Here is a 27,637-nt window from a genome sequence, read left to right as displayed (position 1 = left end):
TGATCCAGCAACAGCTGCAGCTTTGGCACCGGGACTTGGTCAGTATCTCTTTGTCTTCTCGTGTTAGTCTCTTAGAAGTACCAGCGCTCCAGCTGAAGATGAAAACCTGTTGGTTTGTTTTGCTTGTCATCTTGCATCGAGCTTTGTCTGTAAAAGCTAAATTAGTCACATGTTAGGTAATAGTTGCAGGAGTGACAGAAGCATTGCAAGTTCAAGCAGAAAGCGGTAAAGGAACTCCACCTGCCCTGGCGGGCTCTGCTTCAGCCCCCTGACTGTGCCTGCATCCTTGCAATCCTATTTTCCTCTCCTCCACCCCTGTGTGCGGGGTCCGCAGGTAGAAAATGAAATTAATTGATTATGTAACGAGGTGCTATCAAATTAACAAACTAGAAAAGATAAAGGCAGCTCTGTTTTCTGCAGTTTTTAATTATCTGAATAGGTCAACATTTTCAGGCAGGAATGCAATCTTTTAATTCTTACCTGACAATGCCCCTTTATAGTTAGCAAATTGTCCGTATTCCAAGTGTAAGAGGAGGGCAAATTGGAATCAAATGCTCATGTGTGAGCAGCGTACTCTCAGTCTGCTACCTAATGGTACAGATTTGTACTAAAAACAGTTCTCAAACTTTGTGCAGTTCTAATGTTTCCTTTTTGACGTACCTAAATTGTCCCAGTGTTTTTTGCTGGGTGTATTTTAAAATTAGGAACACTGAGATCTGGTACCAAAAGTAGCTGAATTAGTATAGATATGCTTATCCTAATTACTGTATTGTAGATATATATATATATTGACCTACCTCCAGCATCATTTAAAGGATATAACAAAACTACAATTAGTGCTGTGTAAGTTAATCTAGGCTTTTAAGTTACAAAAGCATTGCTGTTTTGTTATTTTATTGATCAACTTTCATGCCTTTGAAAATACAAATTCCAGAATGACATCATGCCCAGTAGGAGTAATTAAAGCTATCTGATGAGGGAATTTAGAAGTTGAAAGGGATGATTGTAATTGATCCTGATTCAATCCTATTACAGCTTTTTATAGTTTAAGCTCTAGAGAAAGCAAACTCCTTGTCAAGGCTTTATTTTACGGATTCCTTTGTGTGTGCTATGCTTGCTGGTCTCTACTTTCCCTTTTAATTTTTTTTTTTCCTGTAGTAAATAATGAGCTGCCGCCTGAAATCCGGCTTGCCAGTGGTCAGCTAATGGGTGATGACCTGTCCCTCCTTACTGCAGGAGAGCTGTCACCTTATATCAGCGACCCAGCGCTGAAGCTATTCCAGTGTGCTGTTTGCAACAAATTCACCTCTGACAGCCTGGAGGCCCTAAGTGTGCACGTGAGCAGTGAACGCTCGCTCCCCGAAGAGGAGTGGAGGGCTGTAATTGGAGACATCTACCAGTGCAAGCTCTGTAACTACAACACTCAGCTCAAAGCAAACTTCCAGCTCCACTGCAAGACTGACAAACATATGCAGAAATATCAACTGGTGGCTCACATTAAAGAAGGGGGCAAAACTAATGAGTGGAGGCTGAAGTGTATTGCCATTGGCAACCCAGTTCACCTAAAATGTAACGCCTGTGACTACTACACCAACAGCGTGGATAAATTGCGCTTACATACTACCAATCACAGACACGAGGCAGCCCTGAAACTGTACAAGGTAAGCCAGTGACAGCAATTTCAGTCGGCACCAAGTAGACTAGGAAATTAACCGTTTCAGTGCTAATTGAACAAAACTTTGATTAATCAGCAGAATAAATGTTTATTGAACATGCGTATAATCGAACAAAAACTGTAAAGGCTAGTCAGGGAAGAGTGTTCCCGATGAGTCGTGTTGATTCACCTGAGGGCCCATTTAGGATGCACTTTCTGTGAACACAGGGAAAGTAAAGTTTTTTTAAAAAAGTTCTCTCATAATAAGTGACTAGAGGGGGTTTACCTCTCTTATAATCTTTTCAGATTTTGACCATCGCATTTTGATCAGAAGCTTGACGGGGATTATGGAAAATGATGATTTTTCCATACCGTGCATAGGGAAGGAGATCACTTTCTGGCATATGTATCTGTTTGCAACTGTAATCTATCACAGCCAAGTTATTTTACATTGGTATTTTCAGTAAGCACATGCAATATGCCACATTATTACCAAGGATATTCAAAAGTAAGCACTGTCATCCTTTTGTCTGCCCTTCTTTTCCAAGCCAGTAATGATTTTTCACAAACATGAAAGGGTGTGGTGTAGATAAATATGTTAGTAGAATGGCAACTATATTTTTATCTTTACTGGAAAAAACTATGTGGATATAATGAATATGTGGGAGTGATGAATACCGTTTATTACACAACTTGTCATGACTTTTTCCAAACCCTAATTATGGGGTAACTTATTTTCTGCAGTGTGTTTACTGGATTGGCTTGATTGTCTTGGTTCATGTACAAAATATAACACATTCATTTCCAAGATGAATAACTTTGTAACTTATTAAAAACTTCTTTTGTCTAGGGAATATAAAAATTCAGGAAATATTGCAAACCATTAGTCACTGTAACAAGCTCTAAATATGATTAGAAAATCCATTTTGCAAGTGTTACCTATTGATTTATACTAGAAATCTGTGATAACTAAACTATCAGGAGTCATCTGCTGATTACAGCAACTACGCTGGTTTTCTAATCATGTTGAAAATGTGTACACACGGAAAAAATACAGAAAAGCCTCAGCAGACCTCTAGTTTAAGCAAGAAATAACATTTTGCTGGTGTTTAACCATGTTCAAATGGTTGTTCTGAGCTAACACAGGGTGCACAGGCAGTAACATGGATTTTCATTTTATAACCTGATAGTTGTAACCTTGGTGGATCTGCTATGGACAAAAATGGCAGTAACACAAGATTGGGTCCATTATACTGTCCCACAGCGCTGGCTGCTCTGCTAATTTAATCATGTATTTTATTTAAATTGCATTTTTCCTCAACTCTAGAGGCATGGGGGTTTTGTGCTTGTTTGTTGTTTTTTTTAAAGATCCAAAGTCCTGTTTTGAAAAGTGCCAAAATAGCTGAGTCTAGTGACACACTTAGCATGCCTCAGCAGCAAAACTGCCTTCAGAAGTTCCTGCTCCCTGTCATCTGTGAAGCAGTTCCTTGCTCCCTCCAGTTATGCTGATTGTGGAGCCACACTCTAAGTCAGGTTTTTTAAATGATCTAAGTTAAACGTAGTTGGTCCCCATCTCTTTTTTGGAGTTTTAACCTGGATTATTTCAACGATCTGTTTTATAATGCCACTGTTCAGAGAGATGCTGCTGCAAACCGTGTCACAGATAGGAATGATAGAATGGGAGATGGGAAGGCAGAGGGCTTTTCTCAGACGGCTTCACTGCCAAAGCTTTGGAGACTGTTGAAAATAAGATGCTAGTTGCTTATTTTTTAAATAAAGCTATAGGCATAGCTATGGAGTTGCAAGGTACATACTATCTACTCAAAACAGCACTATCATCTCCTCACTCATTCAACCCAATCCCTAGAGAAATCTTCGTCAAATATGTTTGGGTTTGCAGCATGTCCTACAAAACATTTGATTTAGCATACTAAGGGAGCGAGCCTCCTCTCTTAGCCCTCATCGCTAAAAATGTCCTGCCGCTGAACCTGCTTCTTTGCCAGATCCTGGTTTGTTAGATCAAGCAATTCAGTAGTGCCTATGTAGTGCAGCTATCATATCTGGCAAATGACCATCACTAACCTTTTAAGTTCAGTCTCTGAATCAGTTAGGGTGAAAGACATCCCAGTGGAGAAGGAATCCATAAGCTCTTAGACACCCTCTAAGCTTCATGTCCTACAGAAGGACAATTGAAAGTGTACTGCTGGTAACCATGGGGTTGCAAGTCTTCTGACATATGTATTTTTAAAGACTTCTCCCTAGGATTGCTAGTGAGAATCTCAGTTTTTTAAAAAGTTTCTGTCCCTCATGACTTCTTAGAGAAACTTGGAAATTTGAACCGCGCTAGGCTTAACAACTCTCAGAAAGCAGATAGCACGTCCACGTCCACACACTGTTTTTATATAATCTCATTTTAAGGCTAACTTGAAGGAGAGGAATGATTTATTTAAAATATCAATTGAGGTCTTCTTAGTAGTATTATTTTTTAAGATTTGGGGTCAGCAGTACTACAATGTGTTCCAAATAACCAAAATGTTCTAGATGTGTGTGCTTTGTAACAGAATGTAATGCCTCTGTACATCACCCAGAAAACTTTACTTTTAATTGTGGGTGTACATTCAGGCCTCAAGGTGGAAATAAATGAGATTTTGAAAGTCTATAAAGTTATCTGCTAGCAGACTTGATAGTTTTGTCAGGTCTTGGTGAAGCTGTTGATACCAAGAGAGTTGTAAAATTTTTTTCTCTTGATACATCAGATAAACTTTTAGAGCACCTAAGGAAAAAAAGAACATTAATTTGTATGAATAATAGATATATGCCTTGGGAGCGATATCGAATATTCATGAATTGTGTTTATATTCAAGCAGCTCCTCTAACTCTTTTAAAATTAAGGTGCTGTGAATATGGTTTGGCAATAAAAACTTTAATACTAAAACCATCTGAAAGCACAGAAAAAGAATCTGACTTTGTTCCTTTGCTTTGTCAAGTACCTCAAAGTTTTTTCTTTAGTCATTTATATTTATTTAAATGTTATTGTTTTGTGAATTTTCTTTTTATAATTGTTGCCGTAACAGCTTGATTTCTCTTCCTGTGCTTAACTATTGATGGAATAAAAGGATGTCTTTTCATAACCGTAGCTTTTAAAGCGACCATGAACATCAGAGCTTCTCTTCTGAAGCTGTATAATTTTAGGCAGTACTGAAATGTCACTTTTAGAGTTAGATTCTAAATGTGGCAAAGTGAAACCTTTAGCTGTTTTCTAAATTATTTAAAAAGAAATGGCCTGATTGCTCCTTACAGAAGTTCAGTATTCAAATGGTGTTGGTAATGCAGCTGCTAGGAACCAGAACAAAGACAGCCTTACCCTGAGTGAACTCAGCTTGGCCTAAATGAATTTCCCAAAGACTTACGTTTGGAATTGTGGAGCTCAGTATTAGCAAATTAAACCACAGAAGAGTTGCAAGTCCTTTGCAGCATCCGTCAAGAAGCATTCAATGACTCCACAAATAAACAGAGAAAGCCTCTATAGCAACAGAGTGCATTTCCATTCTACAGGAGGAATCGTTCAACTTCTGCAGATTTGGGAAGCTGAGGCAGGACAGTGATCTGTCTCTGTGGATGTAAAGTACATATAGCTGTAACTGCTCTTAAGGAAGCCATTTTGTAGCTTAGTCAAATAGCTTTTGATTCAGGGAACCACATATATCATGTCCTGTGCTCATGAAATAGTTTCCAAATACTTTTAATAAATGAAAAAATAAAGGGTAGCCTTTTTGCAAAGTAAACTGGAGTGGCTGAAAAGAAGTTTTAGTTAACCAAGTAACTGAACAACACAATCAATTTCTAATCACAAATAAATATTTGAAGTTAGTCTATCAAAAAATACTATTCAATTAGCTGATAATGGCTTTAGTACACATTACTTTTATATTGGGTATTTACTGCAGTTTACATCATATATGTAACTGTTTAGGAGCCCAGGGAAAGTGACAGGCAGCAGTTAGCAGACTAATACTCAGCTGTGTGAAAACTACCTTGGTTTTCCCTTTATTGACAAAATATTGATCCATAACACTATTAATGCTATGATTGTCAGTTCAATTTGGATAGATCACTTTACCTCTCATGTTCTCAAATGGCAAAGATATTACCCAAAAGGAATGACCTGATTTCAGTTTAAGAAGGTTAAAGGTTAAAGGTTAGCTCAAAAGCATCATCTGCCTAGCTGCTTAACTTTAAACTGATCAATTTAATGAAAATCTGTTTTGCAGATGGTGTTTTAATGTCTTTGGCAGGATTTAGGCAGCTTTAACATTAGACGTATGCTAGTAAAAATTATTTCTTTATTTGACCAGAACAACACCTTTTCTTTTATGTTTTAAGGTAAAAGGCATGTGGGATATGGTATTTTGGCAAGAGACCCAGAAGCAGAAAGTGTTGATGATCTTTCCATATGGGCTCAAAACCAGAATACCCTTATGTCTATTGCTAACGATGACTGAAGAAACAAACAAAGCTGTATTCATTTTTTACCATAATGTTTTACTTTGAACCCATAAAAAAGAATTTTAGTCAGAACTGTCCTTGAAAAAGGCTTGTCGTCTTTGCCTAGGGTGGAATGCAACAGCATTAACATTTTTAACCTGGCAGAGCACGCTGATTGTCTCTTTCAGACCTTGTATTTGTAGACCAGCCATATTCTTTTTCCTACTCACAAACCGAGTAGTAATTGTGTTACTTAGCTGTAGATACCATAAATAATATGGCAAATTAGTCAATCCAAATGGTAAGTTTGATCTGATGGAGGTTATCTGAATAAACAGAGAATTAGATACTCGGGAGTGTAAAGCAGAGCTTTGTGTTTATGTCTTCTGAGAATTTGGCCCTCACAGTTTTTGCCAAGATAATTAAGTTTCAGCACAAGCACGTCTTTCTATTTTCAGATGTATGCAATTCAATAGGAATTTCTTGGGCTACTAATGCAATACTATTATATGTTAGCTTTGTAATTAGCTAGGACTCTATCCCTTTGCTGAAATGCATTGTAATATTACACACACAAGCATAGCTTGCATGTAGCAGTCATGAAAGTGGTGCCCTTTGTTTCATATTGACCTTCCAACTTATTTAAAAAAGAGTTTACAATGAGCCTTTGTTTTGTCCACAAATGATCATAAACAGCTTTTTAAAGAGCCCAATAAAATGAGATAATCACAAATGTATAACATCACATATTGAAAGGGTGGAAGAACAAACGGGGCTTTTACTATATTTTATAGGATGGATTTATAGTCTGTCCTTGGGTCACTTAGGGCCAAGAATTTTCATGGTCAGCTGCTTGGTCCTGCTAGCTAGCATCCGCTGCAGGAAATGCAAATACCGTGCAGCACCTGCTCTTCAGCTGGGGTTATGCACTGCTTTTTTAAAGCGAGGTGTCCACTTCTCTGCTGGTTCAAAGTCAAAATCTTAATTAGACTAGCTTTTTTTCTGCCTCTGTCATCAGCAAAGCAGAATAGTCTGTCTGGATTCCATAATGCTGTTTGCATATTTGGATTTTAAATCAACCAGGGATATTGAATGCTTTGCTCATCTTTATCACGTGCAGGAGGCACAAGTGGGATTTAGTCCTTAGGTAACTTTTAGTGTAACAGTTCCCCAAGGAACACTGCTTGGGTTTTTCTCATTATCCTTGTTCTGGATGAAAGCTTCGTTGTTAGGAATTAACAACTGAGGTGGGGGGTGTGAAGTACATGCATACGGGGATGAATGGACTAACAGCCCCCATCACTTTGTTCGCTTTACTCTGTTTGGCATGAAATGTTGATACTTGATCAGTCTGGAATTAACAGAAAGTCACATTCTTTTCATTTCAATTGTCCTGCACTAACTTTTTAATTTAAAATCAAATATCCTAGATATGTGCCAGTCCAATTATTGAACTGTCATTGTCCTAGTATGATGGTAAAAGAGGTCAGGAGATTGTGCAGCATTGATTTGCATAAAAATCATTGTGGAAAGGAAATTGGAATATGTCTGCACATCTGAGGAGCCAAAACATGTTTTGCTTAATCTTGTTCTTGTTGTTTGTTTAGGTGAAGAAAGCTGTTTTCAGTGATAAACAAAAGTTATTCTAATTTGTTGCTAAACATAAACCTCATGATAGAGGATATTTCGATTTTTATAGTACTTTCACGTTTATGTTCATTTAAAGTTTTAAATGTTTTATGAAATTTAATTTCCCCTGCAAGTTTTAGTTACTGTAATTCAGGTTATGCTGTTGTGCTTACATGTATGAAGAGAAACGAATGTTCAAAGAACACATTGTGTAGTCAGCTACACATAGCTATGCATAACGTATATGCCTACTGTATGTACTTACACACTTTAGAAAAGTACATTTATTTAAAAAAAAACCAAACAAGTTGTGGGCAAGCAGAATAGTAATTTCAAACTTATTTTTTTTATTTTAAATTTAAAATATAATAGTAGAGAAATAATTTTAACATTATATTTCCTGTATATTTAATTTGATATTCACATGTTGTCTCGCTCTCAGATAGTCCTACATAATGGTCCTTGTAAAAAAGCGCATGCATTGTATTCAGCTTATGGTGCACTGCTAAAGCAGAAAGGTACTCTCAAATCATGACTTAGAGAATCCCCATGTTCTTCCATGGAAAAGCTGTCCAGGATCCCAGTCTGCGTGCTGTCTTAGGTGAGGATGTATAAGGCTACTCTTTGAAAGGAGGCTGTAGCAGACCATTTGGGCACGACTTGCAATGCGCAGCCTGCCCAGTGGAGCCTGAGCTTGTAGCTCCTCTTGCAGAGTGAGCAAGGAGGAGAGCAAAAGCAGCATAAAGAGGATCAGCCTCATTTATTCAGTATGCTCAACACACAAAATGGCTGTATAACAGCTGTTTTTTTGTGCCTGGAGTTCTTTCATTCTGACATTAAGAGAAATATGTAATTATTTCTGACTGAGATTCAAAGTAGAGATGCAGTGTATAGTGTATGTAAGAGTATTATGTCAATGTGAGTGCATGTGTATATGTGCATAAATAGATTGCAGCTATGGATTTAGCAGCCACTCCCTCCCAGCCTTGCAACATAGATTTTCTTGTAACCCTTAGGAGATTTTAGCTGCTATTACGCAACTCACTACAGGTGTCTTCTCTGAAATTGTAATTACAGTTTACCAGACTCTCCCAGGTGGGATTTTTCTCCACCATCTCTTCCACGTATTTAAGAATGAGCACTAAAAAAAAAGACTGAGACATGACAGGAAAGTTCTATTTTGACATGCATATGTGTACTTCAGCTTTGCTATTGCTTTTGCTAAGTGATTTAGGAGAAACTTTACCTTGGTCTATGCATTTGTCAGTCCATCCAGACAAAATGCCAGAATTGGGAAATTATAGGAGGGTTGATGGGAATAAAACTTTAGAGACCTCACATGTACAGGACTGAGCTTTGAGCTGTTTGATACACAGCTCTTGAGACTGTATTGGCTCTATATGTGTCTGTCTTGCTAGACAGACAAATTCATTTTCTGCATTTACTTTTTTTCTCCTTTGGGGTAGCACTGGAGCAATGCTGCAGTCAGATTTTGTAGGGAAGGATAGTGAAGAGGCTGGTGTGAAATGCTGAGTAAGACCAATTCTGTTGGTTTTAGCAAGAACTGGGCACAATACAGGAGACATATTTTATTGGATAAACTTCCATGTGTATGTTTGTGGGCAAAATACAATACAGCACAACAGGAAATAGGTAGTAATTACATTAAATGTGAGTAGGGTTTTTATGTTAGTAAAACATAAATTACAAGTGGTAGCTTGTAATATTTTTTGATCCCGGTGGTCTGTCTGTTAGGCTAGGGTACTTAATACAGGCAGATAGTGCAGAATGATGATTGTACATCCTCGTGCTGATATATAAAGAAAGTGAAGCTTTGCTAAGAACCGCAAGACCTTCGCTTTGTAGACAGCCGTGAAGGAGGATGTCATGGAAATGACCCCCTTGGTCTGCAGCAGAAGGTGCCAGCCCTACAGTTCTGCAGCAGACAGATACACAGAGTATTGTGCACCATAGCCTCAGGGGAAACTGTATGTGCTACTCTCCCTGTGGGAGGGAAGGCATTAAGATAATCTTTAGCTTTGAAAGGCAGGGGGCATTGAAGGAAACAAAAATTGAGCAAAGGTAGTCCTTGAATGATGAAGTGTGCAGATTCCCATGCCTGGGGCATCCTACTGCAGTAGCAGTGACAAAAACAGAAAAAAAATGGTTTTGTCATATATGAAGAGTATGAGCAATACTCCCTGCTTATATGCATGAGTAGGAGACTACATATTGCTAATGGGAGCCATGAATGGTAATATACTAATCTTATTCCAAGAGTGGATATTTGACCACATGAGTTGCCTAACAAAAAATGTCATTTTTTATATTTAAAACTGTTATCCTAGAGTGTTAATCAAACCATGCTGTTAACATGATTCACATGTCTAAAATACTTGACTATATAACTACTGGTTTATTGCTGGATTGTGTGCAGGCAACCTAGCACATAGGGACAATATTCAGGAGTCTGCCCGAAGAAGAATGTTTATTTGTAATCTCTGTTCTCCCTTGTAAACTCTCCCAAAGAAGAACATACGCCGCTTCCTTGCATTGCCCCTGGAGAGAAGAACCATAGAGCCACCTCTACCCATAAAGGCAGCACAGAATCTGCTGTTCAGGGATAGTTTGTGCCCAAACTTTTTATAGAAAAATAGGTTACCCTTATTCAGAGAGAGTTCAAGATCAATCCTGTTGTGAGGACCCTGTTTAAAACAAAGGCTTACCAGGTATGACTGATGTTATCCTTATGCTAAATTCAGAAATCTGGGTCCTAATGGCAAAAGAGAAGGAAGGGCACTTCTTACTCAGAGAATCATAGAATCAGAATATCTAGAAACCAGAACAGTAACCTAGACAAAAACTTGCTCTCTGGGAAATAGATTGAGGTAAAAATACTGAAGTTTTCTAATTGAATAAACACTTTGTGAATGACCAGAAGCTTGATATTTTAACAGCTAGAACAATGAAACAAAGTCTAAGGAGGATCTTGGTATTCTTTCTCTTTGTGTCTGCTAGTGATGAGAGCATGGAAAAAGGCTTGCTTTAGTACTGAAATGAGACAGCTTTTAGTATCTAGATGTTACTATTTTGGAAACACCCTTTGGCATTTGCAGATATGTACGCAGCTAATGAATGACTGGAAATTAGGAAGAAAGAAGTTGGTGGAAAAAACGAGGCCAAACTGCAAGTCTTTCTGAAAACCTTATGTCCTTATTTGTCCAGGAACTTCTGTGACTCAAAATCTTTGGCCCAGGAGGAAATCAGGACCCTGCTGGGATATATCAGAGCAGGATCTTCTGAAGTCAGCTCTCAGATGACAAAGATCACAGGCCACAAAAAATAGTTTAAGACTAATTTTACTAAATTTGTGACCTAGAGTCATTGAGCAGATTTGAAAGCACTACTGTATTGGCCCCTGGGACTGTCCCTGTTGCAGATGCATCTCAGAAATAGGTGTTGTATCTAAGTTGTGGATATCCTTTGTCAGTTTTTGACTTGCTAAGATAATCTCATAGGCGATGGTGAATTGGATATGCTGTCAATGTGCTCTGTCTCCCTGTTCCTGTATCCACTGGTATTTCTTGTAGCATGTCAGGCGTCTCCAGTATCTTCATGATACTTGAATTTCTATGACTTATAGAACTCAAGGGAAGAAAATCTTCGGAACTAGTCATTAGGACTCCTGATGAGTATTTTTGAGAAAGAGCAGATCCTTTCTCAGTTAGACACTTTGTAGTCTCTTTGCATGTTTTTTTTTTTCATTTCTTGAAAAACAAAAATAGGTTTGTGGGATCACCTATGACTCAACATATTACATGTAGCAACTGGATCCACAAGTCTTTCTGCGTGTTTCTTTTCTTTCATGAGTTATCCACTGAACAGCTCAAATTCTGTAGCCTCAGCTGCCTCAAAAGTATCAAACAGATGATAAGGTTTACCTGAAGCATTTTGGGGTATACAAAGGACAAGAGCTCGTTCTGAAGAGTTGTATGTATGTAATATTTTTTATGATAAGGAAGAGAGTTGAGCTGGTAATCAATAAAAGGAGAACTCTGAAATCTCATGTTACAGAGTTCAAGCCTGTATCCCAGTTCGCTCAGCTTTTGTGCTCTGCAGATACAAAGGCTTTGTGCCTCACGTGTTCACAACAGGAACTAAACACGTCTCTTCTTTACTTCTAGTAGTTGTTTGTCCTAATAGATTTAGAAGGTAAGCTCAATACTGTCTGGACTAGGAAACAGAGCATGGCCTTGGGAAAAAAGAAAATGTGTCTCTAACCGAGCAGAGCTGAGTGAGAGGTTGGCCCCCAATATGTTTGGCAGTCTAGATGGAACTTACAGAAATGTAATTAAGCATACCACTTAATTTCTTCACATATGTGAAGAAATATGTCTTTCTGTCTGCCTATATTTATCTGTACATGTGCTTAATAGAGTGTCTGTTACTGGGAGGAGTGAGTTAGAGATGGAGTCTGAAGTTGTTCATGCTCATGAGAACTGAGAGAGACAGATATTATCCAACACTAGTGTTAGGGAGGAAGTCATAGTTGTTGGAGGCTGGGTTTCTTGCACAGGGGGTGCAGTGGAAGCAAAAAGGCAAGTGTGTGTGCTTATAAAAGTGTACACTTCCCAAGAGCATAAACAGAATTTAAAACTATGTGTGTCTATACATACCCCAGGCTGCTACTGTCACCTATGATAATACTGTACAAAGGTCTATATATGTTAGTGTCTGCTGTAGTAAAGGTTAGATTTCCATTTCTGTTCTAATTTCCTTCTCCTAGTTACTCATAATTTTCTTATAGACACTTTTAGGGCTGAAATTATCAGGATTTGGTCTGGGTGTAAAGAATATTTCTTTCTTCTTTGGAGCTGTTTCTGAGTCACTTAATCATGAGAGATTTTTCAACCTGTCCTAATGAAAAATATACCATTGCAAATAAAGTTAGTCAAGTACATCTCTTGCAGTGGCTGTCCATAACAGAAGAGAATGCTATTTTAGAAGCAACAACACATTAATAGGCCAAGTATGCAATCATTGTCCTATCACAGCAAATTATACCATTAGTCCACCTTATCTAATCTCTTTGCTCCAGACTGGCTAACAACAATTGCTTCTCAGAGAAGAGCAAAAAAATCTTTCATGGGCAAATATGGAATAATGTTGCTTATACAGGAAAATTCTTTTTCTTCTTGTATGTCCATTGTACTTAAAGAACAATGAATTAACATTGTATGAATTCAAGTACCTTTTTTTTCCCCAGAAGTGGTTTTTGGGTGGTCTTATATGTACACAAATATCAAGTCAGTTTATAAACTGACCTCTTGGCTCAATCACATGCAGTGGGAAGGAGTTCCACAGGTTAATTTAACCTGCATATAAATATAATTTTTCAGCTTTTAAAAATTTCTGTCATTCATTTAAGTTATTAAGTTTTGTTTGTTTATTCATCTGGTAACAGAACAAGAAAGATCATGTGTTCTTACTTGCTTTACGATCTTTCTATATAATCTTTATATCTTCATAATAATCTTTATGATTATTTTATGAGCTTTCTGTCATGTCTCTCTTTTACTTACACTATTCATACACCAAAGAATTTCAATCTATTCAGTGTTGCTTTTAGTGGAAGTTTTTCCACATTTCTGCTAATCCCATCACTAATCTCTGAACTCCTTCTACCCCTGCTAAATTTTTCTTGAGATATACAGATATTTCAGAACTGAACAGACTGTTCTCAGTGGAGCTGTATGAACTTACTGTCCATGCCTGGTGCATCCAAAAATATAATCTGCTTTAAACAAATCCTATTGCATTCTGTGCTGGAAATATGTTGCCTTTCATTGCATGTCTCTTCCCACGCTCCCCTTCATACTGATGCCCAAGTGTCCTAGAGCAGTTACATTTAACTTAGACACCAGTAACATGTTTGATTGGTTCAAATTGTTCTTTCTAATATACATTTTCTTGGATTCATTTGTCAATACTGAATTTCACCTGTGTGCTCAGCTAGCTTTAAACCTCTCTGGCATTCCTGATAGTTCTTGATTGGCATGAATTCGTGTACGCCCTCTGCAAGATCAGTCCTAGTTTGATGTTAGAAGACCCAGAGATAACTTTTGTTCTGTTAAATGGCCTGTTAGTTCCTCTAGCTTGTTTTCTGTCTCTGCCAGTTTCTAATCCATGACTTTTTTGCCTCTGTGTTAGGTGCCTACATTAAGTGGTTAGGCCACTTCCTGCTTAGTCAGCCGAGAGGGAAAAACTCCAGCTCTGAATTACCCCATGGAAGGATTCATTTCTCCCTAATATTAAGAGAGTGAGGGAAAGAAGCATCCAGCTCACTCCCGTGTCACATTGCCTGTCTCTTCAGCCAGCTGCCTCTTGTTGCTTTCCCACATTTATTGCTATACATAGTGACTTGGGGTGCAAATTCCCGTAGGCAGTTAACTATTCGTTGAGTCTGAAGAACAGAAATAACTCATTAGCCATCTGTCTGCAAATATTTACCCCAGATATTAATTTGCTGGTTCAAAACAGAGGATGTTGTTTCTGCATGTGGACTACAAGGCTGAGGCATAACGCAAATGGACTCTTTGTAGTGTGCTCTTTTTATACTATTCAGTGCTAACTTTAATGTATTATTGATTGTTATTAAGGTACACCATGAAATACAGATGGGATAGCTGTTGTGGTTGAACTCATACTGTGGGAGCTGTGTTGACTTTTGGATTGTTCTGGCCTTCATGCTGCTTGACATTAAAACCTTTCACGTTAGGGTTTAGAAGAGAAAGAAATATATAGTAACTAAGTTTACCCTGTGTGTAGTGTGAAGTAATGTGCAAATATGATGCCAAATGCCCTCCCCACCAAGTCAGCACAAAATTTGAAATGAAATGCTAATTTCAGAGCAAGCCAGGAAGTTCCCGATTCCCTGTGTGAGTATATACAAACACCAGTTTAGGGCAGTCGCCACCTGAATTTAAATTAGCTGTGCTACCTGCCAGTGGTGAAGGAAGTGCTAAAAGTGGAGGGATTAGGGGTCTGATATTCAGAAATGCTGAATTCTAGCAGCTCCTGTTGATTGCATGTGTTTAGCATCCTGGGGTCCAAGGTCACTCTCAGGCGGTGACTGCCTCCTCTGTGCTGACTGCCAGCCTCCGTCCTTGCACAGCCCTCTTGGCTGGATGCATCGGCTAGTTTGAAATACACAAAAATTGCATCAGAGGATCAATTACTGCTGAAATGTCACTACTGAACCCTGTAATACTGCTAATTAGTTAAAGTAAAAGAGGCATGTTGGTATTCATTTATCTTGGCTGTAGCTCGCTGAATATCTTTTCACAAAAATTAGGTTTGAAATACTTTAGATTCTCCCCCCTCCCTCTTTCTGGAAAGTTAAAGTACATAACTGTTGTTTTTTTCCTTTTTTCTTTCCTATGTCCCTGTAAAATGAAATACTTCTAAATGGTTCTCACTATCTCTAGCAGTTTGCGTCTTAGAATAGTTTACTTGTGTTTGAAACTCTTAAAAGAGGGTATTAGTCATTGGAGAAAACTTGAAATAAGGAAACGTATGACAAACACATGGTCATAGGACAACCCTCTCTAACCTTGGCTCAGCTCCCTTTCTGCCATTAATGGAGCAAAAGAAATTGGAGATTTGATGCAAGTTCCCTGCCGTGGGGGAGGGCAGGATTACTCTGCTCATGTCCGGGAGTCCCTGGCTGGCAGAGCGCCAGCTGTCTGTGCACTGTCCTTCCCACCACACACCACACAGGGGATGTGTCAGGAGAAGGACCGGGAAGGGCGGTAGCTAGAGCGCATGTAAGTGTGTCTGTGACGAGACTGAAATTTCCCCCTGCACAGGGAGCCGTGGGGAGCTCCCGGGTAGAGCCGACTCAGTGGGATGCTGGTGACTGCAGGAACCTTTTTATTGGGGACAGAAAGGCAGAGGCTGCTGTCACAAACTGTAGGGTCTGACTGTAGTCCTGTATTTTGATCCCTTGCTCAGGTAGGTTTCATTTCTCATGTGCTCACCTTGCAGGGAGGCTGGCTGGGCTGTGTCAGTGCGTTCTGGGCTTGATGAACTACTGCAGTTGTTTCCAAGCACCGGTTGTTCTTTTTAGTTGCTAAAACACATACCAGGCTGTCATTCACACACCCCGTCTTCCAACATTTCATCTAGCATTTAGTTTTTGGTGAGGATTATTTCCTCAGTTTGCCACAAAGATAAGATATTCAGCTGCCAGTGGCATGAGCAGAGTCCGTGAGGTGTTTTCTTTAGTATGAGATAGGTCATGTTGTTAAAAAAAAGTCTAAACATTTGCAAAGATACAGGAAAAATACAGGGGGTTTACTGGTTGTGTGACTTTTTATCCTCTGTAGAACTTGTCTGAAGCTTTAAAAAAATTGTTTGTTTCCTATTAAAATGGTGATGAGAGGAAAGAGATGGGAAGAATGTGGGCCAAATCCATCTTTGTTGTAGTATCGCTGATCTCGGTAGTGTTACTCCAAGAATGGAGTTGGCCCAGGAGCCTTCCAAAATGACAGTGTTTCTTAACTCTGTCAATTGACTGGGACATGGCTCTCCTGTGGTTTGACTACTGTGGTTTGTCACTACTGTGAGAAATTATCCAGTTCAAAAAGTTCTGTTATTTGGGTAATTTCTTGCTGAAATTGATGGTTACTGTTTCTGTTTTTCTCCCGAAGTTTATTTCTAGGGTTTTTCCATTTGTTTCTGGTGCTGTAGAGAAAAGGCTAGTTACAAAGGAAGAGTCAGAGAGACTGTTCCACAAAGAGGATGTGAAAAAGAGGAGAGGATTTGAATTTGGAAGTGTTTTCCCTCTCACCAAAACAGCTCCCCTGTTTCATACAGAGTGTGTGTTGTTAGAACGAAATCCACCTCCTAAATATCTTTTACAGATCAAAACAGGTTACTGCGTATTGATAACCATGACATACTTTGTGAGCATACACACTAGGTCACCTCATCCATAGCCTGTTTCTCCTCTTAAATTATTGCACATTTGTGAGCATTTCTCAAGCAGCTACTATTTAAAACCAGAAAGCCTCCACCCTGAAAGGCCCCAACCTGTCAGAAACATTTCCTCTCTTGCCTCAAGCTTGGAATTTCACTCTAAAACGCCAGCTCCCTCAGGACTGTGCATAGTGTCATCTTTGCCTCGTGGTTTACTCTCTGCAACCTCAGTTGCGCACACATACGGCCAGTGTTTACCACCTCACCACATTCTTCTTCTTCCTACTCTACCAACATCTCTACGTGTCTATTTTCACACTGCCATCTACATCTGGAACAGTGTCATTTCTGCAGCACTTAGCCCGATTTCACTCTTGCCAAGCCCCAAACTCCTTTATATTTTTCCTCTTTTCTGCCAATAATCTTTCCTACTTTCTCTTGTGTATACATGCGTGAGTGTTTGTGTACATTATCAAATATGCATTTCTAATTATTTGGGATGAGTGGATAAAGGTTTTATTGTCTCGAGCTTGAGTTGGCTGTGTTGTTTTAAGTAATAAAGACAGAAAAAGGTATGCTGACCATCCCACAGGAAACTATCATGCATTTTGAACCTCCTGCATATTTTGCATTAGGAAAAATATGTTAGAAATTTGTAGAACGCTCTTTAACTGTATCAATACTCTTTTTTTCATATGGCTGTATGTACTAAGCCAAGCTCCACTAATACTAAGGGGAAAAAACACCGCTGTGACTTTGTGACTAATATATTTTAGAAACGTCTTACATTTTTCCTATAATAGCTTTTCCATACATAATAGTGTTTCAGTTTGAAGGTCTGACATCTCAAGGCCTATCAGAGCTAAAAACAAGTGCTAGCATTCTGTTGGAAAGCTGGAAACTTCCCACCTCCAGTGCTATAAAACTCCTTTTTCAGACTCACAGATCACAAGATTAACACATCATTGGTAGAAGGCCCATCCTGGGTGTTGGCCCAATGTAATCTGAAAGGAAATTTTTCCATTTAAAAGGAAGCAAGGAAAAAGACTTGATGGTGGTTTGCAGCAAAACCAAACTAATGACAGCTGATTTAAATTATCTGGGCTGGGAGCATTAATAATAATTACCCTTGGAGACAATTTTAGGTCTTGTTTCAAGCACAGAGATTATGTTGACACCATCTTCTAGGACTGACTTGAGACTTCTCTGAAGACCATGCTCCTCTACCTTCCACACGACAGGTATAGAAATGTACCTTGGGCGGTCAGAGCATTCTTTGTGAAGGATGCTGGACCTGTGCTGGGTTCACACTGGCAATCCAAAGTCTTCCATGTGGCACAAATAAGGCTGGGATGCTGGCAAAATACAGCATATAAGAGCTCCAGACCATGGTCTTTCATTCTGTTTTAGGCATAACCAGTGGGGCAAATAGAAATAATTATCTGGCTATATAAAGGTGTTAGACCAGGGGTTTGAAATTCTCAGTACATATCCCAATGAGACTCTGTGTTGTCGTTTAGAAAGGGTTAAGATTTGGCCCAACTCAAGCAAAAGGTAAATTTTCCATTGACTTTGGTGGCACTAAGATTTCACACATGACACTGTTAAATCTATGCTATATAAAGCTTTGTATACATGCATAAGTATATAATATATATCACAAGCATGTACAAATATGTTTCTGTATATTTTAGCCAATTATATAAACTGTGTTTAAACCATCTAATATGCAGATGTCTAGAATGAATGAACTAAAAAGTCTGGATAGTGGTAAAATATTCAGAGAATGTAATGGGTGCACGTTTAGCACAATTATAATATTGAGAGGTTTTGTTCTATTTATCAGATGCCTTCCTCTACTGTAAAATCATGGCTTTTTTTCCTAGTTACATCGGTTTTCAGCTACAGATGTTTTACATTATAAAACTGTGTAAAACAGACTAAAAACTGGGAAGTGTAAGACCAGATAAGCTGAAGACTTAAGTGCTTTGGGCTAACTTCTCTTACCAGCTTTCAGAGATACAGAGGGAGACTGTATTTGAAACCCCTCATCAGAGCAAAATGAATGTTTTAGCATTCTCGGACATAATATCAGGCTAACATGCTCCCTGATTGACATCCAGTGCATACTGTATAATTGCCAGCCTGCTTCTCCGAGTGCCTTCAAGATTACATTTTTTTAATGTCCCAATATTAATAACCAGATGTGGTCTTCTTCCTGCCCAGGGGTCAAGCTAGCTGGCCAGGTCAGGCTGTTTGTCTGTGTGCACAGACTGTGAAGTCTATTCAGAATGACAGGTATGGGGGGGGGGCGGGTAGGGTGTTAACCTCAAGACCACCAAAAGGGACTTCTCCCTGCTGGGAACAAAGACCAGCAGGAGCTTCAGCCTTTTTCAGTACTCCTGGGATTTTAACCAAGTGAACAAAAGATGATGCACAGCTGAAGAAATGCTCTTCACAACTGATACATAATTTAAGATGTTCAGTTACAAACAACCGGATATGTATTTGTGATTTCATTTGAACACAGTCCAATTATCTGCAGTCAGTTAATATTTTTGTATGCGTAGTTTCTGTATGCTGCTTTATACATTGAGAAGATGCTCAATTGCTGGTCTTCAAATACACGCTAGCCTTGAAAATAGCCCTAGCACTTAAAGAAATAGCATTAAACCACCAGCAGTTGCTATGGGGTGTTTTGTGCCTTCTCGTTAATGTTTGCCAGTCTACGTGTAGAATTATTTTATAGTGGATAGTATGATATAGTTTCATTAAACATATATTATAAAACCGTTTACTCCTCACTCTCTCTTTTTGTTAGGTAAAAAAAATTCAAAAGAAGAAGCTATTTGTTTCCTAATTGATTTTCTACGTTAGTTGTTCATTGAATAGATAAGTAGTGCCTGTGATATTTGATTACAGAGCAAGGCACCCATTTAACCTTCCGTTCTTTCCTGGCCAGGATTTCAAATACAATACAACGCACCTCCCTTAGGCTCAGTAGGATTAGACTGCTAGCAGTAATCCCTGATGCTATGAAATAGACCTGATAGAACTTCAACTCACTTGTTTAGTATTATGCTCATGAATTTCAGCTCATCTAGTTGCATTAACCCTTTGGGAACTTGTGTGGCTTATGCTGCTATAAATAATAATAAATATTATAACAAACAATGGTAGATACATATCAAAACTTATTAACGTGTTTTAAAGAATTCACTTTTACTTGATGATCAAAATGTAAAATTCACATTGAAATGAATTTAGCCACTGTAGTATAAATCCTCAGAGTTTCTTTTAATTCTAATGTCCAGAAGTCTTTTGCAGTTCAACAGTATCTTTAAACAGTTCAGTCTCAATTTGTGCACTGATTTTTAAAAATTATTTTAATGAATTTTAGTTCTCAAGGTTGCACTGAAAGGGCAGACAACTGGTATCTGCTAACTTCAGAGCATCGGTGCAGAATCTCGCAGTATAATGACTTGAATGCAAGCATGGTCCTAGGGTAAAGAGGAGGGGTACTGGTACCTGAGCTATCACTTCCTGGCTTTTCTGCTGATAGCAGCAATCTTGATAAGGGCAACAGTGACTTTTGATGACTTATGCCCCCATCAAAAAACAGTGAGAGTGCCAGACCATTTCTGATGGACTGCTAGACAGCTGGCAGGCAAAAGCGTAATCACTCCAGATTTGAACTACTCTTTTGAATTGGTGACTTCTATTTAAATGCTGATTTTTAATCTGGCCAAATCACTATAGGGAATAACTCTGTACTAGCAATAAGAAGGAACAGATCTTTTCCGTCTTTCATTTTCAGGATCCTAAAACCCACCAATGAAATATATATCGTTTCCTATGTTCCTGTTCAACCTTTAGTGGAAAGGCTCATTAAATGTTCATGTGCACAACTAATTGTATTAATTATTGAAATGAATATATATATATATGTTTTAGAATATTTGAAGTCAATTACAATGAAAAAATGTGGAGAGTTTGACTTGGGAACTCTAACCTACTCTCACTTTCTTGGCAGAAGATAGCATCAAATTAGGACTGACTGAATATGCACATTCAGACATCAGTTGGGGAAACTACTGTTCCTTCAATACACCTGCATGTGGAATTGCTATATTTAAAGGCAAAATGACAGGCAAGATGAGTGCTACTAGCTGCACTTGATGACACAGGCATCGGGGCATTTCTTTGCCCCTTAGACACTATTAAAGGCATGCCTATTATTGTAGATCTGTCGGATACTCTTGATACATTTGATGATAAAGTGGTATTGATGAATAGCTGAAGGCCATGAGAGCAATAAATGAAGTTACTCTTGAGTGACTCCATTCTTTTTTTGCAGGAGGACTCGGGAGTGGGGGCAGTTTGGGGTGGTTGTTCATCAGCCCAGTGGGTGCACTCATGTGCTCCCATGTGGAGTATTGCTGAGTTCTAGTCTGTCACCCTTCTTGATCAACATATGCCCAAGGCCATTACGTGAGAATCATCTGTGCTTGAGGTGAGGGTGTCTCCAAGATGAAGATGATTTTCACCCGCACAACTATTTCATCAGAGTTGGATAGTGAAAACAATTGTTTGACTCAGTATCTAGCCAGGCTTGGGGTTTGGATATACCAGTTGTGTTGTAAACCGAGGTCATGCTGGTGGGATTCAACAGTTGGTAGAAATGGTGAAGGCAGCATCGTGTAGCTGTCCTGCAGTCATAAACCTTGCTGGATTCTACGTTTGGCTACTGAGGTAACCCAAGGTGTGATAAGCATGCCTTGGTCATTTATATATGGCCAATTGCTAAATGGATGGATGTTGTTTCTCTTTCAAATCAGCTTCTCTCAATTTCTTTTGTTTTAGAAATATCTTCCAAAAAATTGTGCTCAGTCCTGCCACTGCTGCTCAACCTACAGTCATTTGCAATATTTAATACATTTAAACTATTGTGCTTTGTTGGTTAGTTTTGGTTTGACACATGGTATATTTTTGTTCCCTGATTGATTGCAAATGTACCATTAGAAATTGGCTGTTTTGTGAATGCTCAGTTTACACATTCAGAATGTGCTTTGCTTGGGTATTCTGCAGTATGCATTTAAACATAGCTGTTTCTGAAACAAATTCCTTGCTTAGGTCAGCAGATTTAGTTTGTAGAAATTCACAGAAAACAAACAGCCAAGAAGTGGGGCATGGAAGGAGCTAATTCAGGAATTTGAGACGAATATATCTAGTATTTTCCAGCTCTCCTTCTGATGCTTTAGTTCTAAATGCAGAACGTAATGGCCCACATTTTGCTACCTTCAGATTTGATAAGAAAAGAGAGGTAAACCTCCAAACTTTTGGGAGATTTGAGCTGCCAGGAATATAGCTGTCTGTCCATTAACCAGTGCTTCTGACAGCAAGTATTTTGCAGCTGCTGTCCCAGATCTATTCCAACTCTCACAACTTGTTTCTAGTTGTAGTTTCACTCTGTTTCAACCTATAAAGTCTTAAATGAGTCAGACCCTGATTCTCTCTGAAAACCTCGCTTCACCTATGTGATTCAGATCAGCTAGCAGTGCCCTGGGCTTAATCTCAAAGATGCTGGAAGCTTGTGTTTTCAGCGAGTGGTTGGCAAATGCAGAATCTGCTTTCTCGCTTTCTTGATCAAAGTTTGTAATTTTTGATCGTTCCACCACATAGCACTTGTCTTTCAGATTCTTACAGGATAAAGGGAGTAAAGGGTGCCCATGGTGGGAAAGTTTGTCCTTAGGCAAAAGAAATTTTGATGACTTGGATATCAGTACTATTTATTAACATGCTTTTACTTGGCAAAGCAAAAAAATGGTGGCTTTTGTGTGTGCGTGTGTGTGTGAAGGGAATCTTATTAAGTCTAAATAAATAGACTGTAGGAACCATGGTAATACTTTACACTTCTGTAAAGCCTTTATTCAGAGGCTTTCAAAATGTTTTAACAATGTTAATTAAATTCAGTGCTCCTCCATTCTGTGTTAGCCTAAGTGCATATAGGGCCATCTTCATGTACATACTGGTAGACTAGAAGGAAGCTCGTGTTTAACTGTGTGCAGCAGCATTACACTGCAAGTATTTTCAAGGCAGGTGAAAAAAAAAAAAAGCTGTTTTCAAGTGAAACTGCACAGGGAATTGCCTGTAGGTAGGCAAAACATAATTACAAGTTGAAATTTGGCCAAGACATTTGTCTTAACACTCTTCCTCCTTTGAAAAAAATGTGCCACGTACTTAATAACTTTATTAAGTACAAGCAGTTATGAAATCTGTTCTTTGTTTCAACCAAAAGAAAACATTTCCTAATAGGACGGTGCTGTTAAACACCAAGCCAGGGCACTGACTCATTACTAATTTAGACAGAGCGCACCATCAATGAATTACCAAAACTCTTTTTTGTAGCACTGGTGTTTTCCTTGGAGATCTCCCCTCCAAGTTCTGACCCTGCTTTAGCCTGCGAGATCTGAAGGGATCACAGCACAAGGTGGTATGGCTTAGGGCTGTATATAAAATGATGAAGGAGAGAGTGAAACCCAGCCATGTGCTCCCTTTACTCGACATTGTAGTAGGAGAGGGTGGTGGCGTTCAGTGAAACTCAGAGCTACTCCTGTTTTCTGCAGTAAATAATCAGCCTGTGAAATTCACTGCTGCAGTGGGGAGTTACCCGGATAAACAGTTTATCAGGATTTTGAAGAAGGATAAGAGGATGAACATTAATGATGTTTCTGATTATGTGGGCTAAAACAAAAAGATACAAGAACGTTTGGTTCTCTATTATTATTGTTAAAGTCAGGATATAAACAGACTGTCTTCTAGGGTCAGGCAAGGATCCCTCATCACACTGCACACTCATTTACACTGTCTAAGGGCCTGTGTTTGTACCCTGCTTTTCTGCGAATCTGATACTAGCTACTTGCACAGACAGCATGTTGGAATAGCCGGGCCAAGGGTATGATTCATAGTGTTACTCCTATGTTTACATCTCTGTCTCCCTCAGTGACTGTTCTCAGAGGACAGCATTAGACTTCAAAAATGAATACAAGAACTGAGTGTTTCAAATGTAAATAAGATGCCTTTCTATTGGCAATTTTAGTCTTGCTAAGGCAAGGTACTACTCCAGCAGTAAACAACTGAATCTGCATGTCTGGGTTATATTTTTTTTTCTTTGTCAACTTATCACTCAGTGTGGGAGAGGAGTGTCTGCGTCATAATTAGTGTTTCATTTATTTAATTTGGAAGTACAAACAATAGACAGAAAGGGCCATTTGGCAACTAATTAATTTGCTTCTGCTCAAAGAACATGACAGAAAGTTTCCCTTCAGAAGAGCATTCTTAGACCGGTGGACTTGCATTTTCACATTTGAGGAATAGTTCATCAGCATTACTCCATAGATAATTTGATATCCTAAGTACAGCATGTAAAGGTACAGACTTTGAATATGTTTTTTGAACTAAGATGACTATTGGAAATGCTTTATAGATCATTCTAAGAGCAGTTATGATTCAGTGCCACAGAACATCTCTCCACGTTTTTAAGAAGCACAACAATTTTATTCCACCTCTTGGAAGAGAACGGGGCATCTGCTGCCTGGCTCCTGTGATAGCTAGTTTCTGCAGAATTCACATGGGACCATGCAAGATCTGGCTTGACTCAGGTTACTGTTTTTCACTGCAGTTTTGTCGGCATCGCAGTAACATGTTAACTCTGTGTGGTAGCCGTTATTAATTGTTCGGTGCACTCTGCTCTGAGCAAGGATTAGGAAGACAAACTCCAGTGTTGTGAACTTTATTATCAGAATAAACAATCCAGACCTACCAAGGTTGTGTCCAGGTTGCTCTCTGGGTCTTGCCACGGCGACTCTCCATCCCTGGCCAGTCAATCTGTGTGTGGAAACCAGGCCTGAAAGGGAATAGGGGAAGTGGAGGTAAAATGATGCACTGCAGGGATTTGTCCCAACACAGAGCTGGGAGATGACAGGGCATGCACTTGGAGACTCTGCCTGGGAAGCACTACTGGTTTCTGTAATGCAGACAGAGTGTGGGAGAGCAGAAGATTTGAGTTGCAGTAGGGGGATCAATCTTCTTTAGGGAGGGGCATATTGTTGAGCATGGTATTTTTCACTTTTCTGTATTTCCCCTTTCCCTGCAGAGTGTTAATAATGTACTGGAGAATTCCCAGACTTTAGGATGTCAGTGGGTCTTGAAGAAGAGCTGTAAGAGGGAAAAGTATTGCTTGACCCAAAAGAACAGGAAAGCTTCTTCTGGTAGAAAGGAAGAAAACACATTGATTATTTGAGGAAGGACCTCAAAGGGAAAATTGAGATGCAGTTTTTCCAGACAGCCAGGCTGTAATGGTAAAAACTACAGAGCAAAAAACGTTGGCCCAAACAAAGCTATGCAGACCCTGGAAAGTGAACTGATGTGGAAGCCAGTCAAAGGCTTTCAAATAAGACCTTCTTCAAATAAAGTCCAAGTAGCAAGAGAAACAAGACTACTGCAAAGTAAAGATGAGAACAGTTTTATTAATGCTGTTCAGTGAATGAACTAACATTTAATAGATTTTTATCATATCTTCCTCACATATCTCTGCAAAGGACTGTAGTTAGTAATACTGGTATTACAAGTTAGCTTATTGTAAATATTAATTGTAATAACATTGTAATGTAAGCACTGTAATGTACCTTTTAAAGTTAAATATCCTTGTAGAGGAATCAGTTTTTTCTTTGTTATTTCTAGTCTTAGCCAGAGGTGTGTAGAAGGCGGAGGGGAATAAGGATTATTTTAATCCCCAAGTCAGACATGGGTATGTGAGTGGGCACTGGCATGCAGACCAGCTAAATCTATTATTCTGAAGCAATGTACAGTAGCTCCTAGTATGGACAATGATAAATAACATTGACCTAAAACAGGAATGATTTTAAGCCACCTTCACTTATCCAGCTTTATGGACATCTGAAAATAGAAGTTGATTTGTCTTTGCATCAATCTGTATATAAGGCTCATTAAATGATTTAATATAATTAGAAGTCAGATGTCCATTCTCTTAGTCACTTATTTGTGTATTATACGTTGTCACAATAGGTTAGAATAAATTGAAAATAAACATGCAAATAACATTAAAAACAGAATGTAAAAATAGTATTTACTTTTATTGATCGCATCCCCAAAGATCTGAACCAAAGCTGTTCAAAACAAACAAGAGTCCTTTTTACTCTCTCCTTTTTACAACTGTCCTTTGAATCAGGGATTCAAACCTGAAATAACACAGTGGCATTTGCGGACAGTTTCAGAGAGAAATGAAAGATTCACTGGATACTGACACAGTCTTAGGGGTTTTTTTGTTGTCTTGGGTGTTGTGTGTTTTTTTCCCTATTCTCCCCCCCCCCCCCCCCCCCCCCCCCGTAACAGTGGTACTTCTAGGTTTAGCTTGAAGGATTTTAGTAGTTCAGGCAAAGAGGAAGCTTTTGTCTCTAAGGCTCGCACTTCAGCCCCTTCAACAGAAAAGGTTCAATTTTAGAAATATTTTTAAGCTTTTTAATAATAAGCGATGAGCCAGGCTTTTAGAAAATATGGCTGATGTAGCCACTAGGTAGTAATATAAGGAAATAAAAAGTCTCTTCTCAAGCATCCCTTTTGTGTCATACAGCAGTACTAAGTGGAGTTTCTTTTTTAAGTGCATGTCCAGGTCAGATTCTCTTTTCCCTCAGTGACTGTGATGACAGTCAATCTTCCAACTGTTACACAATATCATGGTCCCCAAAAACTCAGCAAGGAAAGCTCAGCTAATATGAGACATATGCTAATAAAAGACTGGTTTTCCTTTTTTTTGATTTTTTTTTTAATGCAGATGCCAGATGACACGTCCAAATAAGCACTTAAAAAATGCTTGGTAAAAGTTTATTGATGGATGTCATTACTGCAAGTCCTCATGCGTGCCCCTTTGAAAAAAGGTGGTCACTTATTAGAGACTAGAGACAGAACATTTACTTGAATAAAATTATTAATAAAGTACATCAAGACTTGTTTCTATTAGTATTGGTCCATGAATACTTCATGTGCTAATTTAGGGCTTAGGGATATTTAGTCATACAAGCCCTCCAGTCTGAAATAAGCATGTACCTTATTATTATTATTTAAACACTGGCCTTTAATGTTTTGAATATATTTATAAAACATACTTGTCGTCTTCATAAAATTAAAAACATCTGCTATGGCTTTTCAGTTAAAATGTTGTGGACATGCAAGTCCGGTGATAGGTCAGTCTGCCATTTTGAATGGTAATTAAGCTGACAGTGCACCCTGTACCAGTGAGACTGTGAAAACAAACAAAAAAGGCAGATGGTTCATTTAGTTTAGTAATTGTAATTTGTTGTTCATTAAAAGTAATTCCCACACAGGCATTTTCTATGCAGATGAAGTGTATGGAAAATTTTATTCTACTAACCTGTCCTAATAATTATTTTTGTTAGTGTAATTTACACCGACATTTGATAGGCAGTTGATTAAAGCAGTATGATTTCATCAGAATTAAAATTAATTGTAAATTTTGCTGCTTTCATTAGTCTGCTTTTATAACTATCATGACCAAGCAGCAGGGGTTTGGCTCTGAAATACCGAATATCACAGCAGCATTTGTTGTGTGTTTTTTTTATTTTTGAGATGATTGAACCTTCTAATTGAAGGGTTTGTGTTTGGAAGAGGTTTTTTTTATACCTACAGAAGATGAAAATTAGTGGGAAAACTATTTTAGGATGATTCTAAAATCTGCTTTGAATGGAGGAATGTGCAGAGTTAAAAAAACAAACGCAGTTAAGCTTGAGATGTTTTTCAGTCTTCTTAAATGTAGTGATAGCATTGTAGCTCCACACATCCTGATAGTATAAA

General features: G+C 38.6%; 1 protein-coding gene across 1 annotated transcript in view; it reads left to right on the top strand.

Moving 5' to 3' along the window:
* ZFHX4 (zinc finger homeobox 4) overlaps positions 1-27,637 on the top strand; it is a 127,167-nt gene that overhangs the window by 2,540 nt on the left and 96,990 nt on the right. The window contains exons 1-2 of the mRNA XM_050891392.1: positions 1-38; positions 1,159-1,661. The exon at positions 1-38 is cut by the window's left edge and continues 2,540 nt beyond it. Coding sequence (XP_050747349.1) covers positions 1-38; positions 1,159-1,661 — 541 coding nt within the window. The remainder of the gene's footprint in view (positions 39-1,158; positions 1,662-27,637) is intronic.

This window comes from Gymnogyps californianus, chromosome 2 (genome assembly GCF_018139145.2).
Source record: "Gymnogyps californianus isolate 813 chromosome 2, ASM1813914v2, whole genome shotgun sequence".
NCBI classification, from domain to species: Eukaryota; Metazoa; Chordata; class Aves; order Accipitriformes; family Cathartidae; genus Gymnogyps; species Gymnogyps californianus.
The sequence above is the reverse complement of the archived record's forward strand: the minus strand, read 5'-3'. Positions and strand labels throughout refer to the sequence as shown.